The sequence below is a fragment of the Labrus mixtus genome, chromosome 8 (genome assembly GCF_963584025.1).
Source record: "Labrus mixtus chromosome 8, fLabMix1.1, whole genome shotgun sequence".
NCBI classification, from domain to species: domain Eukaryota; kingdom Metazoa; phylum Chordata; class Actinopteri; order Labriformes; family Labridae; genus Labrus; species Labrus mixtus.
The window spans coordinates 11,450,492-11,475,246 of NC_083619.1; the positions used below are offsets into that span (position 1 = coordinate 11,450,492).

General features: G+C 41.8%; 1 protein-coding gene across 6 annotated transcripts in view; it reads left to right on the top strand.

Moving 5' to 3' along the window:
* LOC132978929 (activated CDC42 kinase 1-like) overlaps window positions 1–24,755 on the top strand; it is a 60,907-nt gene that overhangs the window by 14,862 nt on the left and 21,290 nt on the right. For 2 of the 6 annotated variants that reach the window (XM_061044301.1, XM_061044303.1), the window contains exon 1: window positions 21,665–22,576. The exons of 1 other annotated variant lie outside the window; for it this stretch is intronic. In XM_061044301.1, coding sequence (XP_060900284.1) covers window positions 22,514–22,576 — 63 coding nt within the window. In that variant the 5' untranslated portion in view covers window positions 21,665–22,513. Of the gene's footprint in view, window positions 1–9,190; window positions 12,730–21,664; window positions 22,577–24,755 lie in introns of those variants that run through there. 3 more of the 6 variants (XM_061044300.1, XM_061044299.1, XM_061044302.1) reach the window with 3 other exon arrangements.

Consider the following 24,755-nt stretch of genomic DNA (forward strand, 5'->3'; position numbering starts at 1 on the left):
TCTGAATGCTTGGAGGGCCGCGGGGGCCCAGACTGACAGAGGAGAACTCGGAGGAAAGGGAGCCTCTAGGAGTCAAAGTGTGTGTGTGTGGGTGTGAGAGAGAGGACAGTGTTATTTTAACCCTGAACTTACATCCGGCTGTCAATCCACACCCACTGTGCTCCTTTCTGCTGACTCTTCAAGCAATCTACCTGCAGACCACTTGTCACACACCTTACTGTTGTTTTATCTCCTATCTCCTTATTTCCTCTCCTCTCACTCTTACCTGGTTTTTTTTGGGGTCAATAATCCTTTCTCTTTCTCCTGTCCCTACACACACATACACAGGTATCTCATTACCAGCCCCCCTGAGGACTGACATGCTGTCTGGGTGCTTCCGGGTGTATTGTATGTTAGGCGGGTTGTTAACGCGTCAGGTTTCCTGAATAAGTGACCCTGTAATGGATCACCTAGTGACACCAGCAGCTCACAGCCACGGCTTAGAGAACTAGAAATCCCACAGTTTAGAATTCAAGCCCTCCTTTTTTTTATCTGAATTAAACATTTAGAGGGATGATGAGTAATTGCAGTATTGCACAATCAAACAATACAGTTTATCTTCAACATATAAACGTAACTGTCAGAATATCATTGTAGTATCAAATAGCGCCACAAGGTGGAGCCTCTGTTATGTTTTGAGTTGTGATAGAGAAGGTTGTAACTCTGACAGCCATCTTGCATGTGTGTTAGGTAGAACATTAGAGGACTGTCAACCTCAGTGATGAGCTGGTGTTGGTTAAGTTATCATTTCACAGTTCATGATTAGTGAATACACCGTCGTAGAGACCTGGCATTGTATGGTCGATATTAAGTATTAAAGTGCTGCAAATCCCCACGCTGTTGTCTGTCAACTATTTGTTGCTAACCAGCTATCTCGGGTCTACTGCTACCTGTTGCTATAGCTTCTCCACCTGTACCAACCACATTACGCTACAATTCTATTTTCATTTAGCAGTCTTTTTGTACAAAGGGACCAAGCTGTACACATCTAACATGATTATTTAGTGGTTTATTCAAGTTGTATCTTTAAAGGGAATTTTAGTGGTGGTGTCATCTCATGAAGACATTGACCTGGAAGCAGATCTTAACTTGAGCTACTTTCTATTGAATTGTAGTTTTTGCAAAGCTGCAGGAGCCTCACTCCTCTTGCCTTATCAACATTGTTATCATGGCCACCAGTCAGAATGAAAAACACTAGGAAAGGACCTAAAAAACCTAAACCTATTTGGGGCTTTTTATGCCTTTATTTTAGAGAAAGGAGTCAGAACTCAGAGAGTGAGAGTGGGGAATGACATGCAGGAAAGGAGCCACAGGTCAGATCCAGCCCGTCTGGAGGACTTGAGCCTCCATACATGGGGTGCGAACACCAACCACTCAAACACTGGCACCCCATACTTCATGTCTTTAATAGCATTATGCCTGTCATAGAAATTAACACACAGTTTAACACTGAACAGTAGGGTTGATGCGGTAGCAGAATTGTAAACATTGATTCGATCAATGCTAGTTAAAAACCAAAGATATTGATATGCTGCCGCCTGCCAATGTTTTTGTGCAATTCCGACACCGTCTGTTTGTAAGAGACGTGAATGTACCTTGAGAAATGTCACTACATGCCGACCTATGAATTGAAATGGATCACCGCTGCTTTCTCTCTCGATTGCATCAGCTTTGGGTTAAAATACAACTGGAGTCTTCTGTATTATCTGATACTATAATCAGTAACTCAATGATGAGAGTATTGTTTTAGAACACATGGTACCAGTCTGACTGGCTAAGGTCGTCTGAGTTCTGAGTAAAGGATTTAATACATTTAAGTTTGTTGTTTTCCTTGAGGATATTTAAGTATTTTTTTTAAATTCCATAGTAAATTCTCATTTCAGTTTGAGCTGTTTTACTGTTTATCTTTGTAGTCTCTCTCTCTCTCTCTCTCTCTCTCTCTCTCAGTCTTTCTCTCACACACACAAACACACACAAACACACACACACACGCAAACTCAGGGCCACAGAGTACAGTGTGTATTGTTGTCTCTCTCATATCTGTTGTTACTCTACTCAATCACTCACTCCTTGCTGGTCGAGGGGACCGGAAGAGCAGCTTACATATTGACCAGGCACACTCTCACACCCACACACAAACACATACCTGCACACCACTCTAGGCAGTGATGATGCAATTTTGCTGTCTTACTTTCAGGCCTGTGAAAGCGCACATTACTGCCCACACACACACACGCACACACTCCAAGTTGTGTTATTCCTGAAGGATATCTGCAACATTTACAAATTTAGATGTGTACATTTGCTGTATAGATTTCTGAAAAAGGTTTTATTTTCCTGCAACAGAGTTCAACACATATGTTCTTATATTCCTAAAGTGCAATCTGTCAGGCTGAGTTACAGGCCATGTTTAGCGTGTGGGTAGCAATCATTAAGCTGACATTTTATTTTTCCTCATAACACTCTAGTACACATGAATCAGTCAGAGGGAGGGACGTCTGCTTTTTCCAAAAATAGAAGGGATTACGTCCCTGGAAGCTGCTGAAAGACATTTAAGCGAATTATTAACATCTGACCTGGCATCACTTTGAGCAGCAGTCTGCAGCCTCTTCTCCCCTTTCTACTGAATTACTTAATCTGCACTCTGTCTGCATCCATGTCTACTAAAATAGATGAAAGTCAGGTCTGTTTCATATTTCACACAGTGATGTTAGAATCAGAGAGAATCAACATCAGTACACGACATCATGTAGTTTTGCACCTGCTCATACCTTGAACACCTTCATGATTGCCTTTCTAAAGTGTCAGTGTGTAAAATTGTGACATCTTAAAAATCTTGTGATCTCTTTTGTTGGTCTGGCTGTTTTTTTTTTTTACACATAGGTGTAGATACAATGTAATCCAGCAGATTTAACATTTAAAATATAAATATATATATTTGTTCTCATAGTATCTTTGAAAAAATAAATTTGAGTTCCATACAAGACAGAAATCTGATTTGGTCTACAGCACTCTCAGCTGCCTCAGTCATGAACAAAAGCTGCTTTAAATGTTAGTTTCTGCTCTCACTGCCTCAGGTCGCCCCCTTGTGGTCAGTTGAAGAACAAACAGAGGCATAATACAAATGTCAAATATCAGAAATGATTATTAATAACAGTAGTATAGTCAGCTGGTGAATCACAGACCAGAATAGAAAGGCTGGACAAAATGGTTGAAATCCAGTTCTCATAAATATCCCCATAGAAAATGTGATTAAAGTGGAACAAACTAGAGCAGGAAACAAAAGAAATCTCAACTTGTCACATTTGTAAAACAATTAAAATGTCATTAAAATGTCATGTGTAAATGTTTGAGAGTTTCAAGTTGAATCGTCTTAATATGATTGGAGGTTCAGTTAGCCTTGCACTGAAACACCCAGTAGACATGTACAGTATGTCAGAGGAATACATTTTAATATTGACTTTAATACTGTGAGAACAGCTCAAATCTTGTCCACTTTTTATTTTGACTTCATTTGATAAGTAAAAGCAGTTTTTATTTTTCCTTTAATCAAAGCCTTTTTTTTTTACACACATATCTGTATTCTACTTGAGATAGGCGTGTGTGTACTTTTGCCACCTCTGCCCATCTGAGGGATCTGTTTCGACTCTGGGGCAGCAGGGCTGGCATGTGAGCTGAGGGTGTGAATGAGCCGCTGTGGTCAGAGTCACCTCAATGTCACCACACACACACAAAGCCCCTGGCATGATGTATGAACGGACACCCAGATGGCAGTGAATCACAGAGGGCTTTGGCTCATGATGATCTGCATACCTCTTCAATTGTGACCTTGGCACGGACAGAGAAACACACATGCACGCACACACACACACCATCACACACACACACACACATACACACACACACACACACACACACACACACACACACACACACACACACACACACACACACACACACACACAAAGATTAAGAGGAACAGTGGGAGCCTCAACCCAATCCTCCTGCCCCCCTAATCCTGTCCTTTGCTACCCCACACGGCCTGATGATGCCCTGCAGGTTTTAGATCATCCTCTTAAACCCCACCTGTTTATCCAGGAGGGTATGACACACACACACACACACACACACACACACACACACACACACACACACACACACACACACACTCCACAGTCATGCCCCTCCAACACTTCTGAGAAAGACTGCGTGAGAGAGAAGGATTAAAGCACAGAAGTCTAACCACCCCTCACTGTCCATCAATATTCAAACACACATACATGAGTCTATCATACACACACAGACAGACAGACAGACACACACACACACACACACACACACACACACACACACACCTCTGTCCGCAGAGGATTTGTTCAGCGTGCCTGTGCACCTTTGATTAAGCAGAAGTGGAAATCTTTCTGGGAAAGCGGAGATGAGAGAGGATTTGTGGAGGGTAATATTCCTCCTGACAGCTCAGGATGAGATATTGTGTCTTCTTGAGTGAAAATGTTTGACTCTGTGCCAAACTGAACCTGCGGGGCAGAGGACGAGGACGAGCCTTCTGTCAAACACGGCCTCTTCATTATGGGTTCTAGTACTGCACTCACTGCTTCAATTCAGGGCTGAGCAATAAAATGCTCTTGTAAGGGGTATTGCAATCACTATGAGTGGCTCTATTGTGAAATAATAATTTGTGAAGCTCTACTGATAGATCTATCAACCTATCAGATGGCAGGATAACAGCCAGTGACTGTGTAGTATATTAGGGTTGTAATGATACCAGATTTTTAAACTTTAATACGATGTAAAATTAAATAATATCCACACCTGATATTAGATCGAAGTATCAAATATTTTGACAACCTTATCATAGAATGTCTGTAATGATGAATTACAGACACCTGAGTTTGAGTCGAATCCATTTCAGGTATAGAACATCCAGACTTTTTCTTGCTTTCACCTCAAGGCTTTGCTATTTGATTTGATTTTTTATATATATGTTGGGGCTTCTATTCCTTTATCTGATAGGACAGTGGAAAGAGGAAACCAGGGAGAGAGAGGTGACATGCAGAGAATGATAGAATCCGTACACGGGGCACAACCTAACCGCGAGGCTATTGGCTCCCTCTGTAGCTAGCTGTAGATTTTAGGGAGACAATGATTTCATCTATTGATGAATATGTTCATTAATCTACACTATTAGATTACATTTCTCCTTCTTATTTACTTTTAAAAAAAACAATAGAATAAAAGTCCTGGTTTTGTGGAGTGCTTGATAGAAATTTGGAGCAGGAGCGTCACATGACTGCTTGAAAATCTTCAGCATATGGTGAGGATATTAGGAGGATAGAGGTTTACTTTTCACTGATAAAACGTGGATCAGCAGTCAGTTTTCAGGCCACACCCGCTGTTTAAAGTGAGGGTATAAAAAAAAGCAGACATGCTGAAGGAGCTCTTGTATTGTTTCTCCACAGTCCACACCCTGACCACAGCTGCTCTACCAGCCTCCTCTGTGGACGATGACATCATCTCGCTGTATCAACATGTAAACACTGAGCTCAGCAGTCATTACTCAACCTTAACGTCTCTTTTTTTTATCAAAGAGCTTTGCGTTATCTGGAAGCGCGGCCGTCTTTTTCACCCTCACAGCGGTGAAGTCATCGCCTTAGTCAACATGACTGGATCTCTGACCACAAGTTGTGGGTGTGTGCTGCTCCCATGACCTACAAGAAGAGATATTTCTTTAACATGGCTGCTTTAAAGTGTGTGGGTTAAACACTGGAAACAGGTCTGTGACTTAGTTTAAGTTCACATATGGGCTACATGAGAAGAGAAACTCAGTGGGGGAGTGGAGTATGAAAGATATACACATTTATCTGCTAGAGATCAAAAAATACATTATTCATTACAGGAAGTGTAGGACGCAGAGATTCATCCACACACGGTCGGTCCAAAATATCTCAGCCACTGCTGCTGCTGCATCACATTGACTATATTATATATATTTACACAAACGTCAATGAATCATTTACAGAAAAGAAGTGAAGTTTGTCCAGCAGGACGATTTTTCAGCAGGACGATTTTTCAAATTATTTTTAGCTTTCAATAAGATGGGAAGAAAGAAAAACGGGCAGATCTGTATTTTAAAGAAGATGCAACCGAGGAATGTTTGAAATTTAAATTGGTAAATTTTCTGTTTATGGGCAAATCAACGAGAGATATTTTTAATTAATTCTAACTAAGCTGCTATTGTTTTCTTTTCAACCTCAAATATTTTGGCATTATATCCTTCATTTTAAACCTCTTGTACTATAATATATTTTATTGTAGAGCTGCAACAATCACATTTTTTACTTAAACAGAAACAATTTAATCGCAAAATATTTCAATAGGGAAAAAAAAGTTCTATTGCTGGTTCCAGCTTCTTAAATGAAGGTTTTCTTTTCTTTCTTTCTTTAATGACTATGGGCACTGGGAAATTGTAATGAGCGTTTTTTTCAAGCTTTCTGACATTTTTTACGATGAAAATTAGAGCTTGACCGATGAATCGGGCAGCCAATAATATCGGCCGATATTAGCATATCCAGTAACTATCGGTATTATAATTTTATAATTTTATCACAGATGTGTGATGATGTTACTAGATTTATTCACCAGTCAAATCTCATTTCATTTGAGTGTCATTGTATTACACCAGCAGCTCTCTTTCACCAGCAGAGTGCGCTATATGGATTACAGCAAGCATCATCACTCTCCAGAGTGCCAAGCAGTGATGCACGTACAGTTATTTTCCAGTTGAGTGACCATCGTGTCTTCATTATATATCTTTTCCACAAGTGTTTGATAACGAGGGATCAGCACAATAAATGTGTACATAAATATCTATTTCTAATATATCGGCGGAGATATTGGTATCTGATTTTTTCATCACAACATCGAGATTGGTATTAACCGATTGGTATTTTGGTCAGGCCCTGATGAAGATATTTTTAAACTGCAGTCTTACCTTACTGACCTGATGTACTGTAGGCTACAACTAATTATTTTACAAAGATTAAATAATCATCTTTTCAATGATTTAGTCCGCAGGGTAAAATAAAACAAAGGTGAAAGTTTGCAGACCCAGCAGGGTTAACTTTTAACTAATGAATGAATTAATTAATCATTATTCTCAATCATTTTCACACCATGCCAAATCAATCCAATCAGATGTAATATTTTTGTTTAGCTCCAGTAAAGTGTGATAATCATATTTTATTTGAACATTGAAATATACCAATACTGTTAGTAAGTAAAGTGCTATCTTTCCATATACTTCTATACATTACGCCATTACCTCTTCCGGCGTGTAGCTGATTATATTTCCAGTATGAGCCTCACATCAGAAGTACACATCAGGGATTCGATGCAGCTCCTGTTCAAAAGCTTACTGCTGCCCCCAGAGCCTGCGGTCTGCCCACCAACAGTCGTAAAGAGACAGCAGGGACCCCGGGGTCCCGGTTCTTTCAGTCTTTAAGGACTCTGAACGGTCTCTTTGAGAGATGTTTGGTCTGGAAACACTGGAGCGTTCCACCCACAGCCTGTCTGCTCTGCGTCTCCCTGCTCTTCATCACGCGGACAGAGAAGGCGTTTACGTGTTTAACAGGCTCCACTTTACCTTCCCCCGACACGAGATGGCTGACAGCTGAGGAGTCTAGGGTCAGAGGTCAGAGCCCCAGTATTTGGTTATTAAAGGGGATTTCCAGGTTTCTGGAAGAAAAAGAGAGTGGAGTGGATTGTAATGGAGGCAGAAGGGTCAGAGGTGATGGTGTGCTGCACTCTGAGCAGTTCATATCACTGGGAAAATTAGAAGTCCTGTTTAAAGACACTCCACAAATATCCCAGTTTAGGATCAATCAGGAACATTTATCTATACTCAAATACAACAAAAAATCAATTTACAATTTTATCTATTATAAGAATAATAATAATAATCATCGTTTTTATTTATTTGAAATATATTTTATGTATACATTTTAAAAAAAACAGGCACAATACAAATAAATCAAAACAAATCATTTCAAAATGTCCTTTTGATAAGCAGTATAACTGTAGGACCAAATGACAATCAAGTATTTTTTTTCTGACCTTGAAATAAAAAGGTGTTAGATAAGATGTTCAAGAAGTCAAATATGGTTCATATTTTAATGAGTAGTCTCGATACCAGAATTTTAAACTTGGATATGATACCAATCAAATCAAACAATATTAATTCCTATTTGGTGACCACGGCAACTAAAACAGAAGTCCTATTGACAAGCAACGTCTACACACTGTCCAAATTGCTCAAATGCGTTATTTTGCTTATGTATTTGTGCATTCTAAACATTACTGCTCTTTTTCTATGACTGAAGATCTGAAGTTCTGGTACTTTTTGATACTATAGTATCGACTATTCAAATATTGAAGACTGTCTTGTTTTACAACACTTAGTTTCTAAAGGTACTTGACATCTTGACAACAGATCACATTTTAATATTCACTTGACGGGAATCTCAGTGTCTGAAACGAGAGGAATTCATGACAAGGTAAATCAGAATTGGTTGCCAAATTTCTTTAAGATTTTCTTTTGAGACGTCAACTTCTTTAGGCGATAATTTGGCTTTTGCTGAGTTTTTTTGTAATGTTTATGTTTTTAATGACTCCATACTGTCCACATATTCAGCTCAGCCCTTTATTCCCTAAAAACACGAGGCATCCATTGTCTTTTATTCCCTCCGATTACTCTGCATTCATTCATTAATGAAAAACTGAAGTGAAACAAAAACCCTTCAGATGTTTCATTCGCCCTCCAGTCCTCAGCACGCTGCTGTGCAGCCTGTACTGAAGCGTGTTAACTCTGTGAGGGGGAGGCGGTGGGCAGCATCACTGACCCCACATGACTCCACAGCTCGGCGCTGCTCCTTTTATCTCCGTGTCTCTGTCTCATCCGTACTGCCATGTGGATCTTTGTAACCTCACTCTGTCTTATCAGATGCATTTTATAGTAAATAGAGCAGGGTTAGATTATGTATACGGTTAACGAGCCAGCCCCTTTCTGAAATACGCTTAAACATTATATTTATTAATGCCACTGATGTGTTAGGGGTTCCTTCCTCTACTGTAAAGGTCCAGTTTAAATTGTGGAAGTGTTAAAGGGATACTTGTCTGCAGTGTTTCTGGCAGAGTGTATGAAACATGCTCACAAGCAAGTTTAATGAGTCCTTGTTTGTTTCTACCTGACTGTTCATGCAGTCTCAGTGTGGCTGTGGAGACATCTGAAGAAGAAACTGTGGCAGTATGTAGGGATGGGAGTACAGGGAGATTGGTGACAGCATTTAATACACATTCAAAGCTGACACTCAGATGGCAGAACTGGACATGTATTATGGTCTGGTGGCCACACTGTGGCGACTGTTCTTATACTGCCAAGTACTTGAGCCAACGGACACTAATAGTTTGGCAAACTTCTGATTACCAGGCTTTAAGCTAAGGTTTACTTTTAGCTACTAAAAGGGAAAATGAAAGTAGAAATAGAGAGACTGAGAGAGAACATTCACTACAAAGATCTTGATATATTATATATATATTATTGATATATTTTTGAATTATGTTAATGTCTTGTTGTATTTGAAGTGTCACAGTTAAGGAAACTTTTCTTTAATTTCTTTGTCCTTATTGATTTAACATATACTGAAATGTGTGCTATCAGAACATGTGCTTTCTGCCATTAAATTTAGGGGCTTGGTGGCCCATGGGGGCATATTTCCTTACACAGGAAACTCTGTGTAGGTTAGGACCAATAAGGATCATTGATTCAGCATGTAATAGCGGACAAGGTAACAAAACAACAACCCCCAGAGACCAGAAAACATGAAGAGAACTGAAGGAGTCAGCCTATTGGATAATTTGATCAAGATCATGTATAGAGGATTTTATTGTAATTGCTTGCAATGCTTTCAATTAGAGATGCACAGTTGCAGTTCTCTGTGTCGCTGTGATCTTTGTTTTCATGCATGCAGAGTCTCTCTGCAGTTCTGCTTGTGTAGAAACTCTTGTCAGATGATGTGTGCGTTACACTTTCGTGTGGAGGTGAGTGCGTATTTGTGTGTTTACGGTGCAGCATTGAGTGCTGCTTTCATGTCAAAGCCGGCCTCCAGGGAAGCCGAGGCAACAACAGAGCAGAACCAGAACAAAGTGTGAATAATGCTCAGTCGGCTGCAAAGAACCAGCCCGAGGACAACAACAGAACCGGAAAGTAGTCAGAAGTGCTTTTACATCGCTCTCCTGAAAATTTAATGAAGATTTAAGGTGGACTGCCTGAAGTTGCTTGTTCACACGTGCACCCCACAGCTGGGCACTTTGCCCACTCAAGGTGAATTTTCCTGATTATATCCTGCTGTGTTCTCACGTCAACTCCAAGTGGACAATTTAATAAAAAATTCCAGGTAAAGTCAGGTTTAAAAAGGTGGCTATTTTCCATCACACATGATGACAAAAATGTCAGGAAGTTTTCAGGAGTTTCTTGCAAATGTGAAACCACTAAGACAGAGAGCGAGAGAAGGAGAGGAGAGGATGAAGAAGAGGGGGATTGAGTATAAGAGCAAGGAGACAAATTGGATCAGAAGAGAATAAATGGAAGGATGAAGGGAAGGAAGAATTTTCATAAATACTGGATTGGAAATGAAGAGTGAAAGAGCTCTGTGTACTGCTGTCAATTTGTCACACTAGCACTGGGAACTACCAGGAGGTAGTCACACACACACACACACACACACGCATGCACGCACACACACACATGCACACACACACACACACACACACCCACACAAACACACACACACAAAACATTGTTCTTTTATTCTATTTTCCCTTCACCCAGATGTCCACTCAGCAAGGATCCAGATGGCCTGGATAGTGAAGAGGTGCTTTTGGAGCACACACAAACACACACAGACATAAATATACACACACACACACACACACACACACACACACACACACACACACACACACACACATACAAAGCAGCATGGCCGTGTTTTTCTCCCTCTCACAGGGAGGATTAACTCTCCTCATTAGGACTCCCCCGCCTCTCCCCATCGTCTCTCCTCCCCTGACGGCCTCCCTCGCTCTTATTGGCTGCCTCTCCCAGGGACACCGCTGACTGGATAGTCGTGACAACAGGACACAGGAGAGAGGGAAGGAGGTGGAACGGGTTGATGTTGCCACGGCGATAGAGGAGGGGACCACTCGTCAAATCATTGAGCTAAGGCTGAAAAACAATAAAGTGGAGGGGTGAGGAAAGCGGGTTAAAGGGTGAGGAGGAGAGGAGTGGAAAAACAACAACAACTACAGCAAGGGATTAGGCATCGAGCATCGAGCGAGCAATCATGAAGTCCATTTAGGACAAAGCGGCGTTAAAAATCCCCCAGACTAAGGTTGTGATCATCAGAGATGAGCTGACAGTCCGATTGGACAGCTGCTTTAGGTCTGTGTGGGAAAAAAATAGAAGCACACAAAGGAAGGAAGAAAGAAAGAAAGCAGGTGAAAATGGGAAAATATCAGCTCCTGTTCAGTCTCTCGGCCCTGATAATGTGATGTTTCACTGCTGGCGATGATGAGCGAGAGGAGGTAAGCTGGTTGTAGTGATGCCTGAGGCACAGGAATAGAAGCAGAGAGAGAGAGAGAGGGAGGCTGGCATTATTGGATATGAAGAGCATGCGTCAGCACTAAAGCAGCCAAAGAGAGAGAGAGAGAGAGAGAGAGAGAAAGGGTGACAGCAGAGTTGTGCGAGATGCGGGGCGAGGTGGAGTAAGACTGACATTGGGGGTGGAGGTGATCACCGTGGTGTGAGACGGGACAACAGAAATCGAGGGTGCTGGATTTGTCACCTCCAGTGCCACACCTCGGCTGCATCATCACACCGCTCCACGACATCAGCAGCCTCTACACACAGGACTGTATGGATTCTTTGAATGTATTCGGAAGGATCAGCTTCACACCTCAGATGCTTTATGGAGATATAATCCACTGATGTGTGAAAAGAACAAACTCTGCACGATTTATAAAAAACAGCCTTTTTTTTTTTTGGCTTTCAGAGGAGGAAGATTCCTCGCCTGCAAGGAAAGCAACATAAAATAGGAGGAATTATTGTCCGGAGCTAGACAGAGGAATGCATCACTAAATCCCATCTCGATAAAGATCAGCTCTTGTGTTTTTACAGACTGGTCAGTCAGTGAATGCAGCACTGTTATCAGTGTGTGAAAATGTGGAAGTCATTGTCCGTCCATTTTCAAGAGGAGCTGACTAAATGAAGAGGACAATGAAGGTGTGACTATTTGAGGTAGACGCATCATCAGTGAGAGATTACAAATATTATGCTCTGCTGTCTGAGACAATGCACTGACATGCAGAATATTGTTCTTCTAATGATACTAGAACAAAACCTCAAAGCAGGCTGATTGACTGACCGACTGACTGACTGACTGACTGACTGACTGAGAGAGTGAGTGGGCTGCTGGAGCTGCGGCTATCTGAGGACACGGTAGCCCCGGGGAGGAACCGGTGGAGTGTATGAGCTCCATCATGGGTGAGACGGCAGAGTACCAGAGGCTGCAGGACACGTCAGAGTCCGACTACGAACGACTGCCCAGCGATGACGAAGAGGTAGACCCCTACAGTTTCCATCATTATAGTCCTGTTTGTACCACACAGCTGTACACAAACATGGATGACATGTAAACAGCAGGCAGCACTTTCAGCAGGTATTACGTATCCTGCCAAAGGAATACTAAAGGGTGTGAGATGATCTAAGGTGTTGTTCTTGTGCTTTCCGAGGGACGTGTATTGCTGAATGAAAAGGAGTTTTTTCTTAAATGTGTCCTTTGTAGAAAATTCGCAAATATGATTTTTGACAGTGACAGCTGGTCTCAGACAGTCTGTGTGTTTTTAAAGGCTGTTTTTTTTTTTTTTAATTACTTATTAACCTTTAGCCTCTGACAAAGCTGCAGTCAGGGAGACTGAATGGATAGTTTTTTACTCTGTTTTGTTAGAACCTGTGAATATAAGTCTTCTTCACAGAATGCATATTGTCATGGTGGATTTGTGAAATCACAAAGGACCACAAGTAAAGCTTCACTGATTTAGGAGATTTTGTTTGGTTCTGAATTTAAAGTGTGCCGAACTATACATAGACACAGACAAACTCGGAGTCCGTAAAGCCCGAGATGATTCTTTATCATTGATGATGCACAAGCAGCTCTTTTACACTCACATGTCCCCATCAGTCACCCTCCTCACCCACCAATGCACACACTCAGCACTTCTCACCCACACACGAGGCCGGCCCCTCTGTGTGTGTGTGTGTGTGTGTGTGTGTGTGTGTGTGTGTGTGTGTGTGTGTGTGTGTGTGTGTGTGTGTGTGTGTGTGTGTGTGTGTGTGTGTGTGTGTGTGTGTGTGTGTGTGGGTGTGTGTGTGTGCGTGCGTGCGTGCGTGCGTGCGTGCGTGCGTGCGTGCGTGCGTGCGTGCGTGTGTGTGTAGAGTTATTGAAATCAGCTACATGAGGTCATGGATTAATTGCAGCTGGGGCTGGTGACAGGCAAAGTATGCCTTTTTTTTTAAACTTTTTTTTTTTTACCCTCCCACCTTTTCCGCTTACCCCTACGTCCTCTGTCAAAGCCCATGATCTACTGACTTGGCTGTCTGTAATTTAAACTCGTATGGGGCCAGAGATCCCGGTCCTGCACAGTTGTAGGCCTGAACACATGACAAAAACCTGCAAACCGTGCAATAACGTTGTTCAAGAGTGCAAACAATAATTGAATTATGCATATTAGCTATAAGTTAACTACTGTTAAAAGCAAACAAAAGTTGATCAACTCCCAATTGTAAATATGTGTGTCTGCCTCAATAAGAAGGAATGAAGAGCTTATGTGAGTCCTTAAAATGACCTAATGAACACATTCAAAAAGTGTGTTGTTAAATGCTCGATAATGATTATTTTCTTTAGTCATTTAAATTCATATGTAAGAATATGTCTCTTAGTCAAACACAATCATGCATACACTAAACAGCATGACCTCCAGATGACCCTGATAACATATATATTATGGATTATACAGACCACTAAGTAATCTGTCCATGATTGTCAAAGCCAAAAAATCATATATGATTTCAAGCTGAAAGGGTGACCTAGAAAACCCCCAAAGCACATTCTTTATCCAATCAAAAATACATCCCAAGATGTTTTCATCACTGAGTGAGGAAGTCAGTGTTTCTCTCTGAGTTTTACAATCCATTGATCAGCTGCAGGTCGATCAGCCTGTGTCCATTTCTAAGTGATTGCTCAAAAAATATCCAGTTAGTTAACTTCATGATTCTCTAAACTCATTTCTCTTTAAAAGTTTCTTTTGGCAGACAATAATTGTGTTAGTGATTTGTTTGAAAAGATGGATAAGGAATGAAAAAGGACAGAAAGAGTAATTGTCTTCTGTCGGTACTGAAACCAAAATATTCTTTCTTGGCTGGCTCTTCGCTTCATACAAGCTGAAGTCCATTTCCCATTTAACGGGGTCTAAAAGTGTTATTGCTGTAAAATGATTCAGTCTCCATTAAGTTTTGGGGAATGCATGATTTCTTACGACTTATTTATTCAACAAAATCTGTTTGTAGAACTGAGTATTAGAAACTGTCGGGTTGCCAAAGCTGCATGGCTGTAATTCTCTGAACTATTTTCTGTAAGTGATTGTTTTTAATTAAATTGTTACACCTCCAGTTTTAGGATATATTTCTATCGTTTCATTCAACACACTTCTTCCAGTTATCTGAGGTTTGAGGAGTTAGTCTCTTCTTCCTCAGTATAGCGATGGAAATGATCGTTTTGTACCAGCTCCTAAACTCAGTCTTCCAGCTCCTGCACAGGTTTTAGTCTGTATTAAAAATGGCCGCCTGATGATGAATGAGTCGATCTGTGTAACAGTTTGAATTTAGAGAAAGTTCTCTGTGTTCAGCCCTCAGGGTCTGTGTGCTTCTTAAATCACTGCACTGCATACTGGAGGCTTTATCCCATCGATCTCTAGTACAGCTGTATATTATGTTTGTGCTGGATACAGTGTAACACATCTCAATCAGTCACTCAGAGACTCTATAATGGAGCTGCCATTTTATTCCTAAATAATGCCGACCTGTATTGGACCCAATTTTCTGATTGTAGCATTTACCTCATTGTAGAAAAAGATCTGCTTTATTCTTTGTTTCCCACGCTGTCTGCTGTCTGGGAGGTCAACACGACACTTGACCGACATTTTTCCCCCAACTACCTCCTTTCCCCTCTTAACCGGCTTTATGGGATCAAAGAGGCGATGATGAAGGTTGGCTGTTTTTCCGGGGTGGAGGCAACATTAGGAAGTATTAGTGGGGGTTGTTTTGGTTGTCTGGCATTATGCATATTAGGCCAAGCAGCCAAAAGAGGACACATATGTTGTGTTTTTTTTGCCTTGAAGCAGTCTGTCCGCATCCCAAATTTCTTTGGACTCCCAGTCAGTTTTTTTTTTTTTTTTTTTTTTTACATTGACGCCCACCAACACAAAACGCCTCTCTTCTGCTGATTCTGGGAAAGATGAGGTGCTGTGGATGGTGATGGGATTTAAGCTGAATGTAAAAGCCAGACTTTGGCGGAGGGTTTTTATCTGTGAGATCAGGAATGACGCTTCTCTCTGTGTCTGTGCATGTAGGCCTCGTCAGAGCCCTCGTCTCTAGCTGTTTGTGTTTATTTTCCTTGCACTGTTTTATAAGGGATTCATATTGCTTGCTCTACTCCTGCTTCTCTTTGCTCTGCTGGTATTTGGCTGCAGACATAAAACTGCAGACAGATGTCTTGCCACCAAACGGATGAGCCTTATTGAAGAGATGCTCTGGTAGCGTGTCCCCCTCCTGTGTATCCACTAAGCTTTCTTAATTCCCGACATTTAATGTCAGCGTGAGACCAGCCAATGTGTGTGTGTGCCCCTGCATGCTTGTGTGTGTGAACAGTCAGCATCATATTTCAGAATCGAGCTTAATATGTGTGTGGGTGTGTTTGTTCATAATGCATACCACACACAGGGCTTTGTTCTCCATAATCTTATTAGCCATGAAGCCACTAATTTGATGGCATTCAAGATAACACAATCTAAACGGTCAGACTTTAAACTCAAGCTTTACAGTATCAGCATCCTCTCATATTGCATTTGCACAGTTGAGTCATACTGCTGTGTGTATGTGTGTGTTTGTGTGTACTGTATATCTGTGTGTGTAGAGAGAGAATGAAAGGTTAAGGCCGGATTGTATCAGCTGGAGCGGCCTGCAGTAGCTGTTTCATTGTATGTATACTTCATTGTTAAAGTTTGACGGCTTGCAAAGGTTTATGTTTCTAGATGTTTCTGTCCATGTGATAACTGGAATGTAAAGATTTTTAACAATTAAGACTCATCCTAGCTCATCCTTGCTACAAATTAACTGAGAACTCATGAGAACCCAAGCTAGAGGCGGGACCAGTGAGTTTCTGAAAATCTGGTTTACAAGGAAAGAATTAGGCCTTGGTATGTCTTTTTGTGCATTAAAATAACCGAATGCAGGTATCTAAACTGTGTGCTACTGGGGTTACGATCCCTTCACTTCTAACCAAGATCACTCATCCTCCCAGCTGAGTCCTCCACCATCAGTGTGGCGCAACCTTGTGGTATCAGAGTGTAACTGCTGGTCATCCTACTCCTGAGCAGTAATCGTATTGGTTTAATCTGCTTAGTCAGGAGGCAGCTGATGGCACTGTGACACATTCCTCTCTCTGATTTCAAGCCACCAAACAACAGTGTGACTTACATACACTGTTCAGAAAACCCACAAGTGATACAAACACATCCTCTCTTCTGCTCTGCAAAAACTCTGAAGTGATATTAAAGTGTTGCCTTGTTTTTGTTCTTTCTCTTTTCTTTCCCTTTTTATTATTTTTTTTTTTATGTTTGTTTTCCAGCTGCTGATTTGAAAGAATGTAGCCTATCTTATGTCATATCTTTTATAGCCATAAGAGTTACATAACTGTACACTTAAGCAAACATCATTTCCTATTTGTCGAAGCAATAAAGTCGACTTCACGTTGACACATTCCTTCCAGGCGCACATTAGCCAAGTTGTAGTGAAAGAGAGTTTTGAGCAGAGATCAAGAGGACTTCTGGGAGTCTTGATTGAATTAATGGTAACACTCATTTCAGGGAGTTGTGTCCAGACTGGGTGTGAGTATGTGACTGTGCTTGTGTGAACATGTGTTTGTAAAGGCAAACAGTGGGTGATGAAGGGTGTTCTGTCACATCCTGTGTGCCCAGTGATTTAGGGACAGATGTGTGACGTCACCACCTCTGTGTGAGAGAGCGAGACAGAGGGCTGATCAAGTCCAGGAGGAATTTACTAACTCTATAAATAATGGACGTCGAGCTCTCTCAGCTGGGTTTCATAAAACACTTTTCAAAGCAGATCAAAGAAAAGCTACTGGAGTCAGTGGATGTTGAGGAGGCTTGCTGACTCCGCAACATACCGCACATGAGGGAGTGTTTGTATCTTTTTGTGTGTCACGAAGGAGTTTGTTCATTTAACATCAGCCGAGCTGCTTGCTTCTTCTTGATTATTTCAGTTTAGGAACAGTCACACCTGTCAGGGAGACTTCCTGCTATACAAGACCTTAGTGACAAATTCAAAACATGTAAATAAAACCCGCCCAAATTCAGGAGTTCAAACTGATAAGAGCTGCTCCTCCTCACTATCCTGACACTGAGTGTAGGTGTTCAAAAGATTATTAGTAAGTCAGGGCGACAGTGGCTCAGTCTGTAGGGACTTTGTTTAGGAACTGGAGGGTCACCGATTCCAGTTACCAAGTATAGAATCGGGACTGGTTGCTGGAAAGATGCCAGTTTAACTGAACCTCCAACTGCCTGGGGTGCCAGCCCTCTGACTCTGACATCTCTAAGCAGGATGAATCATATTTTTTTAAGTGAAGGTTGTTGAGTTCATAGACGAGTAAAAGACTGAAGAGGCTTCTTACACATGGATGTCATCATCGTTCTACTTTTCCTCATGTGGCTTGTTCAAACTAATTTAAGGAAGGCTCTCTTGAATCCATTTTTTTCTGGTGTCTCAGAATATACAGCTAAATCAGTTCCAACATGTCAGAGTAAAAAGCATCCACAGGCATTGTATTGGTCACATCATAGAACAAGAAGCAGCTACATTACCTTCTGATCCTCCTGACGGCTGCAAGTATTTTTGATTCTTCTCTGTTACTTTATGTTTCACCTGCTTGTGTTCAAACTTGTTGATCCCCTCTGCAATAAGATTAATAAATGCTCCTTAGGTTTTAAAATGTCTCCTCTTTACCAACAAGGACAGATCCTTTGTATCCGAGAAATATAGATGGATAGTTTATAGTTTTATTCAGGTTGTTGATAACAGTATCCTTTTTTTTTTTAGATCTTTACGTATTTTTTTACGTATTACTACATAATTTATTGTTGTTTGTACATCGCTGTTTATTTATGTCTTTTATGAATAAGAAGCTCCACACAGTTACCCCTTGAAGTTGTTGAATTGAACGAAATTGAAAGATTTTTGTGTGATGCTGAACGGATACAGTCTGAAATGAAGACCTCGTTTTGATGAGCGCTGTCCAGTGTTCACGTCACCTCTCACTCAGTGTTTGGAATTTAGTTTGAGTTTTTTAGCGTTCTCTTATTTGAACATCACGAAGGATGGATTTTTTTCAAATTTTTTTGGTCCACTTTGCAAACTTGGAAAAGTCAATCTGTGTTGATGACTGGTTGTGTTGTCTGATGTGTTTTTAACGCCATGCTTGAATGCAGTGTTCTCAGAGAAAAGTTTAAAATGACCTCTGACCTCCTGACAGGTATTCTGAGATATAGTGCTGAAAATCTTAATGAAAACCAAAGATGTTTTATGAATGACGTCAGTTTACTGAATGATAATCAGAAAACAAACACGTTGCTTCTGTTGTTGTAAATGGAGGAACATACTTACACACAAACCAAACCGTAGCACAGACACCGCTCCACATGTTCTCCAGAAATGTCTGTTTTCCTGTTTTTAATTGAAGTCTGATTTTTAGGACAGCATCTCCATTTTGTTGTTGTTTTCTTTTTCCTGCCCCTGCGTGACTCCGCCGTCTGCTCACCTCCCTTCCTCCTTCCTCCAGTAAACCCAACTCCTTCTAATTAGAAACAGAGAGAGAGAAGGAGGAGACGGTGGGAGCAGAGAAAAACATCAAGAGTGAAAAGCCAAGTCAAAAGCTGAATAGTTTGATTAAGTAGCAGAGAGCAAAGAGAACAAAAAAGCTGTGGAATTAGAAAACCAAAAGCTGAACAGAGTCTTTCAGAAGACAAACAGAGGGGGCGCGCTGCCACAGAGGGTCTGAAAAGCAGCGGGAAAGAGTTTGTTTATAGTCAGCAAAGGGGGAGAGAGAGATAACATTTTTGGAGGATTAGAGGCAGGAAATAAAAGAGAGCACCAAATAAAGAAGAAAATGCAACGGGTTGGCCAGACTCGAGGGAGGGAGGGAGGGAGGGGAGATATGAGAAAGAGAGGGGATTATTGAAGGAGTGAAGGAAAGGGAGAAGAAGGGTGAGGTTTATTCTGCATAAAACACAAAGCAGACGTCATGGAGACGGAGAAGGAGTCAGAGGGAGAGGCGACCGATGTCAGGTGGCGGAGGCAGGTCCTTGTTAAGATAATTGTTTTTTATTTTCAGCTTAAGTATTAGTCACAGACATCTGCTGCCTTTGTGGCTTCTATTCACCGATCAGATTTAGAAAAATTGTGCGGTTTGGACCTCAGTCGGTAAAAAACATGACAGAAACACGAAACTGAACAAAACAAACATGTTCAGAAAGCGCTTCACAGACTTTTTTACTCAAGTTTTTTTCCAGGCACACATTCACGACCCACTGAAAATCCCGACCCGCCAGTTGAGAACCACTGGTTTAGACCACACTAATTGAGACCAAGACAAGACCAAGACATTTAGTGATCGAGACCAAGTCAAGACCAAGACCAAGGCAGGGCGAGACCGAGACAAGACCAAGACCATAAATATGACTGAAAAAGTCATCAATTTGTGTGCTGGGGTGTGTCACTCGCTTAGACAGTAAAACTGGAAAGGTTGCAGCTGTTGCCGGGGGGATAAAAACCAGATTATGAATGAATTGAGAAATGGCGTTTTCCTTCTAATCACAGTAATGATGTGGAAAAGTAGCAATGCCAAATCAGAAGTGGTCTTGACCGGTCTAGTTTTAAAAATCTGGTGTCCGCCCAGTCTGAGGCCGAGATGAGACTGAGGCCTTCAAAAAGTCTCAAGACCAAGACTAAACTCGAGTACTACAACTAAAGTCTTAACCTAAAGCCAAATAAGTGTAAGTTTAACACTCATTTGAAACCTTGTCTTCATCCAACTCTCCTTTTATAGCTCTCAATGTGCCTTCACATATAATGCCCTCTGTGTTGAAACATGAATCCTTGCTCTGGAGAAATAAGATGAAATGTTCAAGAAGATAGATGTAGTTCACTTAAACCTCCTGGAGTATTTATAACCTTATTCTGTCAAACAGAGACGCTGTTGTGGTTTAAAATTGACAAACATGTAGTTCAATCGAAACAGGATTTAAAAAAAGTCTGTCTCTCACTATTGACTTCTTCATATTAGTAAAAAAAGGTTCTTCATTCTTCTTCTGGAAAAGTTGATGTCCTCAAGTTCAAACTACCTAAACATGATCGTCACATCAGGTAAAAACAAGCAGCATACCTGATACATGGTTTGTAAATTGTTGGTCAATAATTTACTCATCTTGACTCGCAATTTCAGCTCTAGTTTTAAAGTTTGTTCCTCCTCAGTGATTGTAAGGCAGGTACTCCGCTGTGTGCACTGGTTTCAGTCTTTTTGTCTCGTTATGAAGCAACAGGTACTGATTGAAATATCTCCTTTTTTGGTTAGGACACTTCGGTTAGTCCTCACCCCAACAACCTTTAGTACGAGTCCAGCTACGTATTGGCCCATGGGGGCATTTTATCTCGACTCCCTCTTCCTCCTGTGTATCTTGAGATATGCTGTTCAAAAGGGGAAAAAGAAGAGACTCATTATGTACTTTTTCTCATTTATAACCTAACAATACCGTTTTGAAGCGCTCTGTGACAAACATATACCTGCATTAAAGACAAGAATATAAAAGTTTAAATGAAACCAGTCGTGTCAGTGACGCTCAAACTAACAAGCACATGAGAGAGCACATTGAGCATAGGAATAGGAGGACTAAGTGGTCACTTGTTGGTGTGTGTGTATTTGTATGTGTGTGTTTGGGCGGTTGCATCACAGGAAACAAGCGCTCCATCCTGCAGTTGAATGTGACCCTTTGGCCCTGGATCAAATGCTCCTCCGGGCTGAATACCATGAAGCCTCTGTCCTCTGCACCACGCACTGCTCTGCACTGCACGGACCGTCTGACTGACTGCAGGAGGGGAGGGGAGAGGAGGGGGGGCCAGAGGGATCGGGTGAATCCTTGAGAAGAGTAAAGGAGTTAAACAGGGAGAAGAAGGGGAAGAAAATATCTGATTAGAGATACACTCAAAAGGAACACAATTCTCACTCATCGTAACAGACAAACTTGTTTGTTTTCTCAGACATACAAGTTGTTGTTACACCCTCAAATGTGAAACCAGAGACATTGAATCAGGGGGAAGTTGCGCCTATTTTTAGACCCATGCTTGATGGAAGGATGGAAAAGCAAACAGACAGTAGCTGCACGCACAAAGACAGAGCGAGACAGAGAGGAAGAGAGAAAGAGAGCGAGTCTTAATTGAGTGAGAGAGAGAGAGAGAGAGAGAGAGAGAGAGAGAGGGAGAGGAAGCAAAGGAGGAGGAGTGACTTATTTGTGAAGTTCTTCAACTTCTGCTCCCTGGCTCACTGCTGTCTGAGGAGGACACATGGCTGGACAGGGCACCGAGCGGACCTGGGAGGCTTTCTCTCCTGCAGTCATCAGCTTTTAAAGTGTTTCTTCTACATATTTGAAGTCACCTCTGATTTTCTAAAGTGCTTCATGATTGCATGTTTTATTTCTTAAAGCAGCTGAAGCCAAACAAGGGGCTTACAGGACGTTTGCCCCGCCATGGAATGCTGTAGATTTGCGTTCAGGATCTTAGGAAGCTTTTCTTCCCCCTCTTGGGTTCGGAGCTGCGGGTCTGGATCCGAGGAGTTTGACAGCTTCTTAAAATTCCCTCAGAGACTTGGAACGTCAAACTGGGAGGACTGTGAGACATGTCTGCTAATAGTTTAAAAGACCAGCAGCTGCCTCCAGCGTTTTAAACGCTCACTCGCTACTTTTTTTTTGAGCACCTACCCTCATCCAGACGAAGGAATTCAGGATGCGACGCTTTGACAAGCTAAAAAAGTCGTTCCCCTTCCTGGCACACTTTCACGTTTATCGAGTAAGTCTGCTGTCTGCTCGGTCCACTGAAATATGTTGTTACTATAGTCAGGATCATGTGCTCAGATGTTTGAATATAGCATTTGTATCATGCATACTGTATGGAGGGGGCCGCCGTGTGTGTGTGTGTGTGTGTGTGTGTGTGTGTGTGTGTGTGTGTGTGTGTGTGTGTGTGTGTGTGTGTGTGTGTGTGTGTGTGTGTGTGTGTGTGTGTGTGTGTGTGTGTTAGTGTGTGTGCACAGTATGTGTGTGGACTCTCCAGCTGGACAGAGGCCGTCCTCTGGGAGCATTGTTGTTATTGCAGCAGGATGTTAGAGCAGAACAGATCTGATGCAGGACATGGCTTTGGCCAGGACAAATGTGTGTGTGTGTGTGTGTGTGTGTGTGTGTGTGTGTGTGTGTGTGTGTGTGTGTGTGTGTGTGTGTGTGTGTGTGTGTGTGTGTGTGTGTGTGTGTGTGTGTTTCTGCACCACCATGAGGAATGAGTTCAGACCAGAGGCATTTCTCTGCAGGGACATCATGTTGTTTCCTACATCCCTCATTCCCCTCACCATGTGTCACAGTTGTTGCTTCTCTCTCTTTCTTTTCACTTTCTTTACCGCTCTTTCCAGCCCAAAAATAAACATTTGTAAGCTTTATTTGAAACTGAAACTGCTTTAAAACTCATCTTTTTTGGATCAAGTGTAAAACATGTCAGGAGATGTGGTCAGAAAGAAAAATGACTCTGTACACTTGACTTCTAGCCTCGGTTGGATTCCTCCAAGTCCTGTCGTAAGTCTCACCTAATAGTTTAAACGTGACAAACCTCGTGCTGAGCTCGCACCTCCACCTTCCTTCCCTACATCCCATTAAAGAAGGACTCAAGATAAGCACCTGGGAGTGATACCATACAGGCTGTTTTACATGTGACAGCATAGAGTAGACGGAGAGAGGAACTGCTCCAGTTTTATCTTTTGAAAATTGTATTTCATGGCGTCAGTTTGATCGATTACCAAATAAGTGTAAGCTTGCTGCCACTACATTAAGTTAAACAGCCAATCAAACCCGAACACTGTCTCCAAGCAGCTTAAAACTAAAGTTATGTGCACGTTTCTAATCAGTTTCCTAAATAGGGGATCAAGTTGACAGAGAAAGGGGATACTCAGGCTGGAGCACCTTGATTCTGACCCCTCATGCCTCAGATTCAACACTGTCATGGAAAGGGGCCCAGGAGGAAGCTGACTTGCGTCTTTGGCACCGTGCAGCAAAGTTTCACCAACATGTTGACTGCCAGTGAGGATCAGACTCAGGGCTGTGTTGTTGAGGATATCATCTCCCGCCATGTGTATGAAGATGTTGTGTTTTGTACACAAAAGTTTCTTTCTTGGATCCAAAGAGACAGAGTTGGTGTCCTTTGGGATGGCAAAGACTACTTTATACTTTAAATAGCATGATCAGATAGCGTTTGGCTCTGCTTAGGGAGCCAGTGGACCAGCCAAACAGACCTCTGTATCGTCTTTCTTAGGGTGGGGGTCAGGCATGATGCAGCAAAATGTAAAATATGGAGACGGATTGAAGTGGCTGCAGCTTCAGTTACCCCCTAAACCACAGGCACTGCGAGCATTCAGTTAACCTGAAGTTATTGCTGTGTTATTTGGTAAAAAACTGGCTTGCTGTACCTACTTTACTCTTAAAGGTAAATCAAAGAACATTCACGCTGTATGCATCTTCATGAAGTCTATTTTCTGTGGACCTGCCGAAGGACTCAAAGCAAACTCGTGGAGCCAAAGCTGCATGTCTGTATGTTGCTACAGAGCGATCAGCTGACCCACTTTTATGTGCATTGCTGTGAATTTGTCTCGGGATGTGGACATCTGGCATAACCATTGGGGATAGGGCTCTCCCAGTAGATCAGCCTCGCATCAGAGATTCATGGAAAAATCCAGGAGCACTCGCATAGCTGAATGGTTCCAGAGAAGAAGGCCAGCAAATACATATTTTACGTTCTGGCTTTATTTTCACAGCCCAACATTGCTGTAGGTGTGAATTTGTGTGAGACAGACAGACGATCTTTAACTCCTCAGGTCAGAGTCATTAAGCAATAGGAAGTGGCCTCTAACCAGGCCCATTAAGGAGTTTCAATGACAAGAGTGGAAGCTCTGACCTCTGACACTTTCCCTCCAGACCTCGTATCCTTGGCT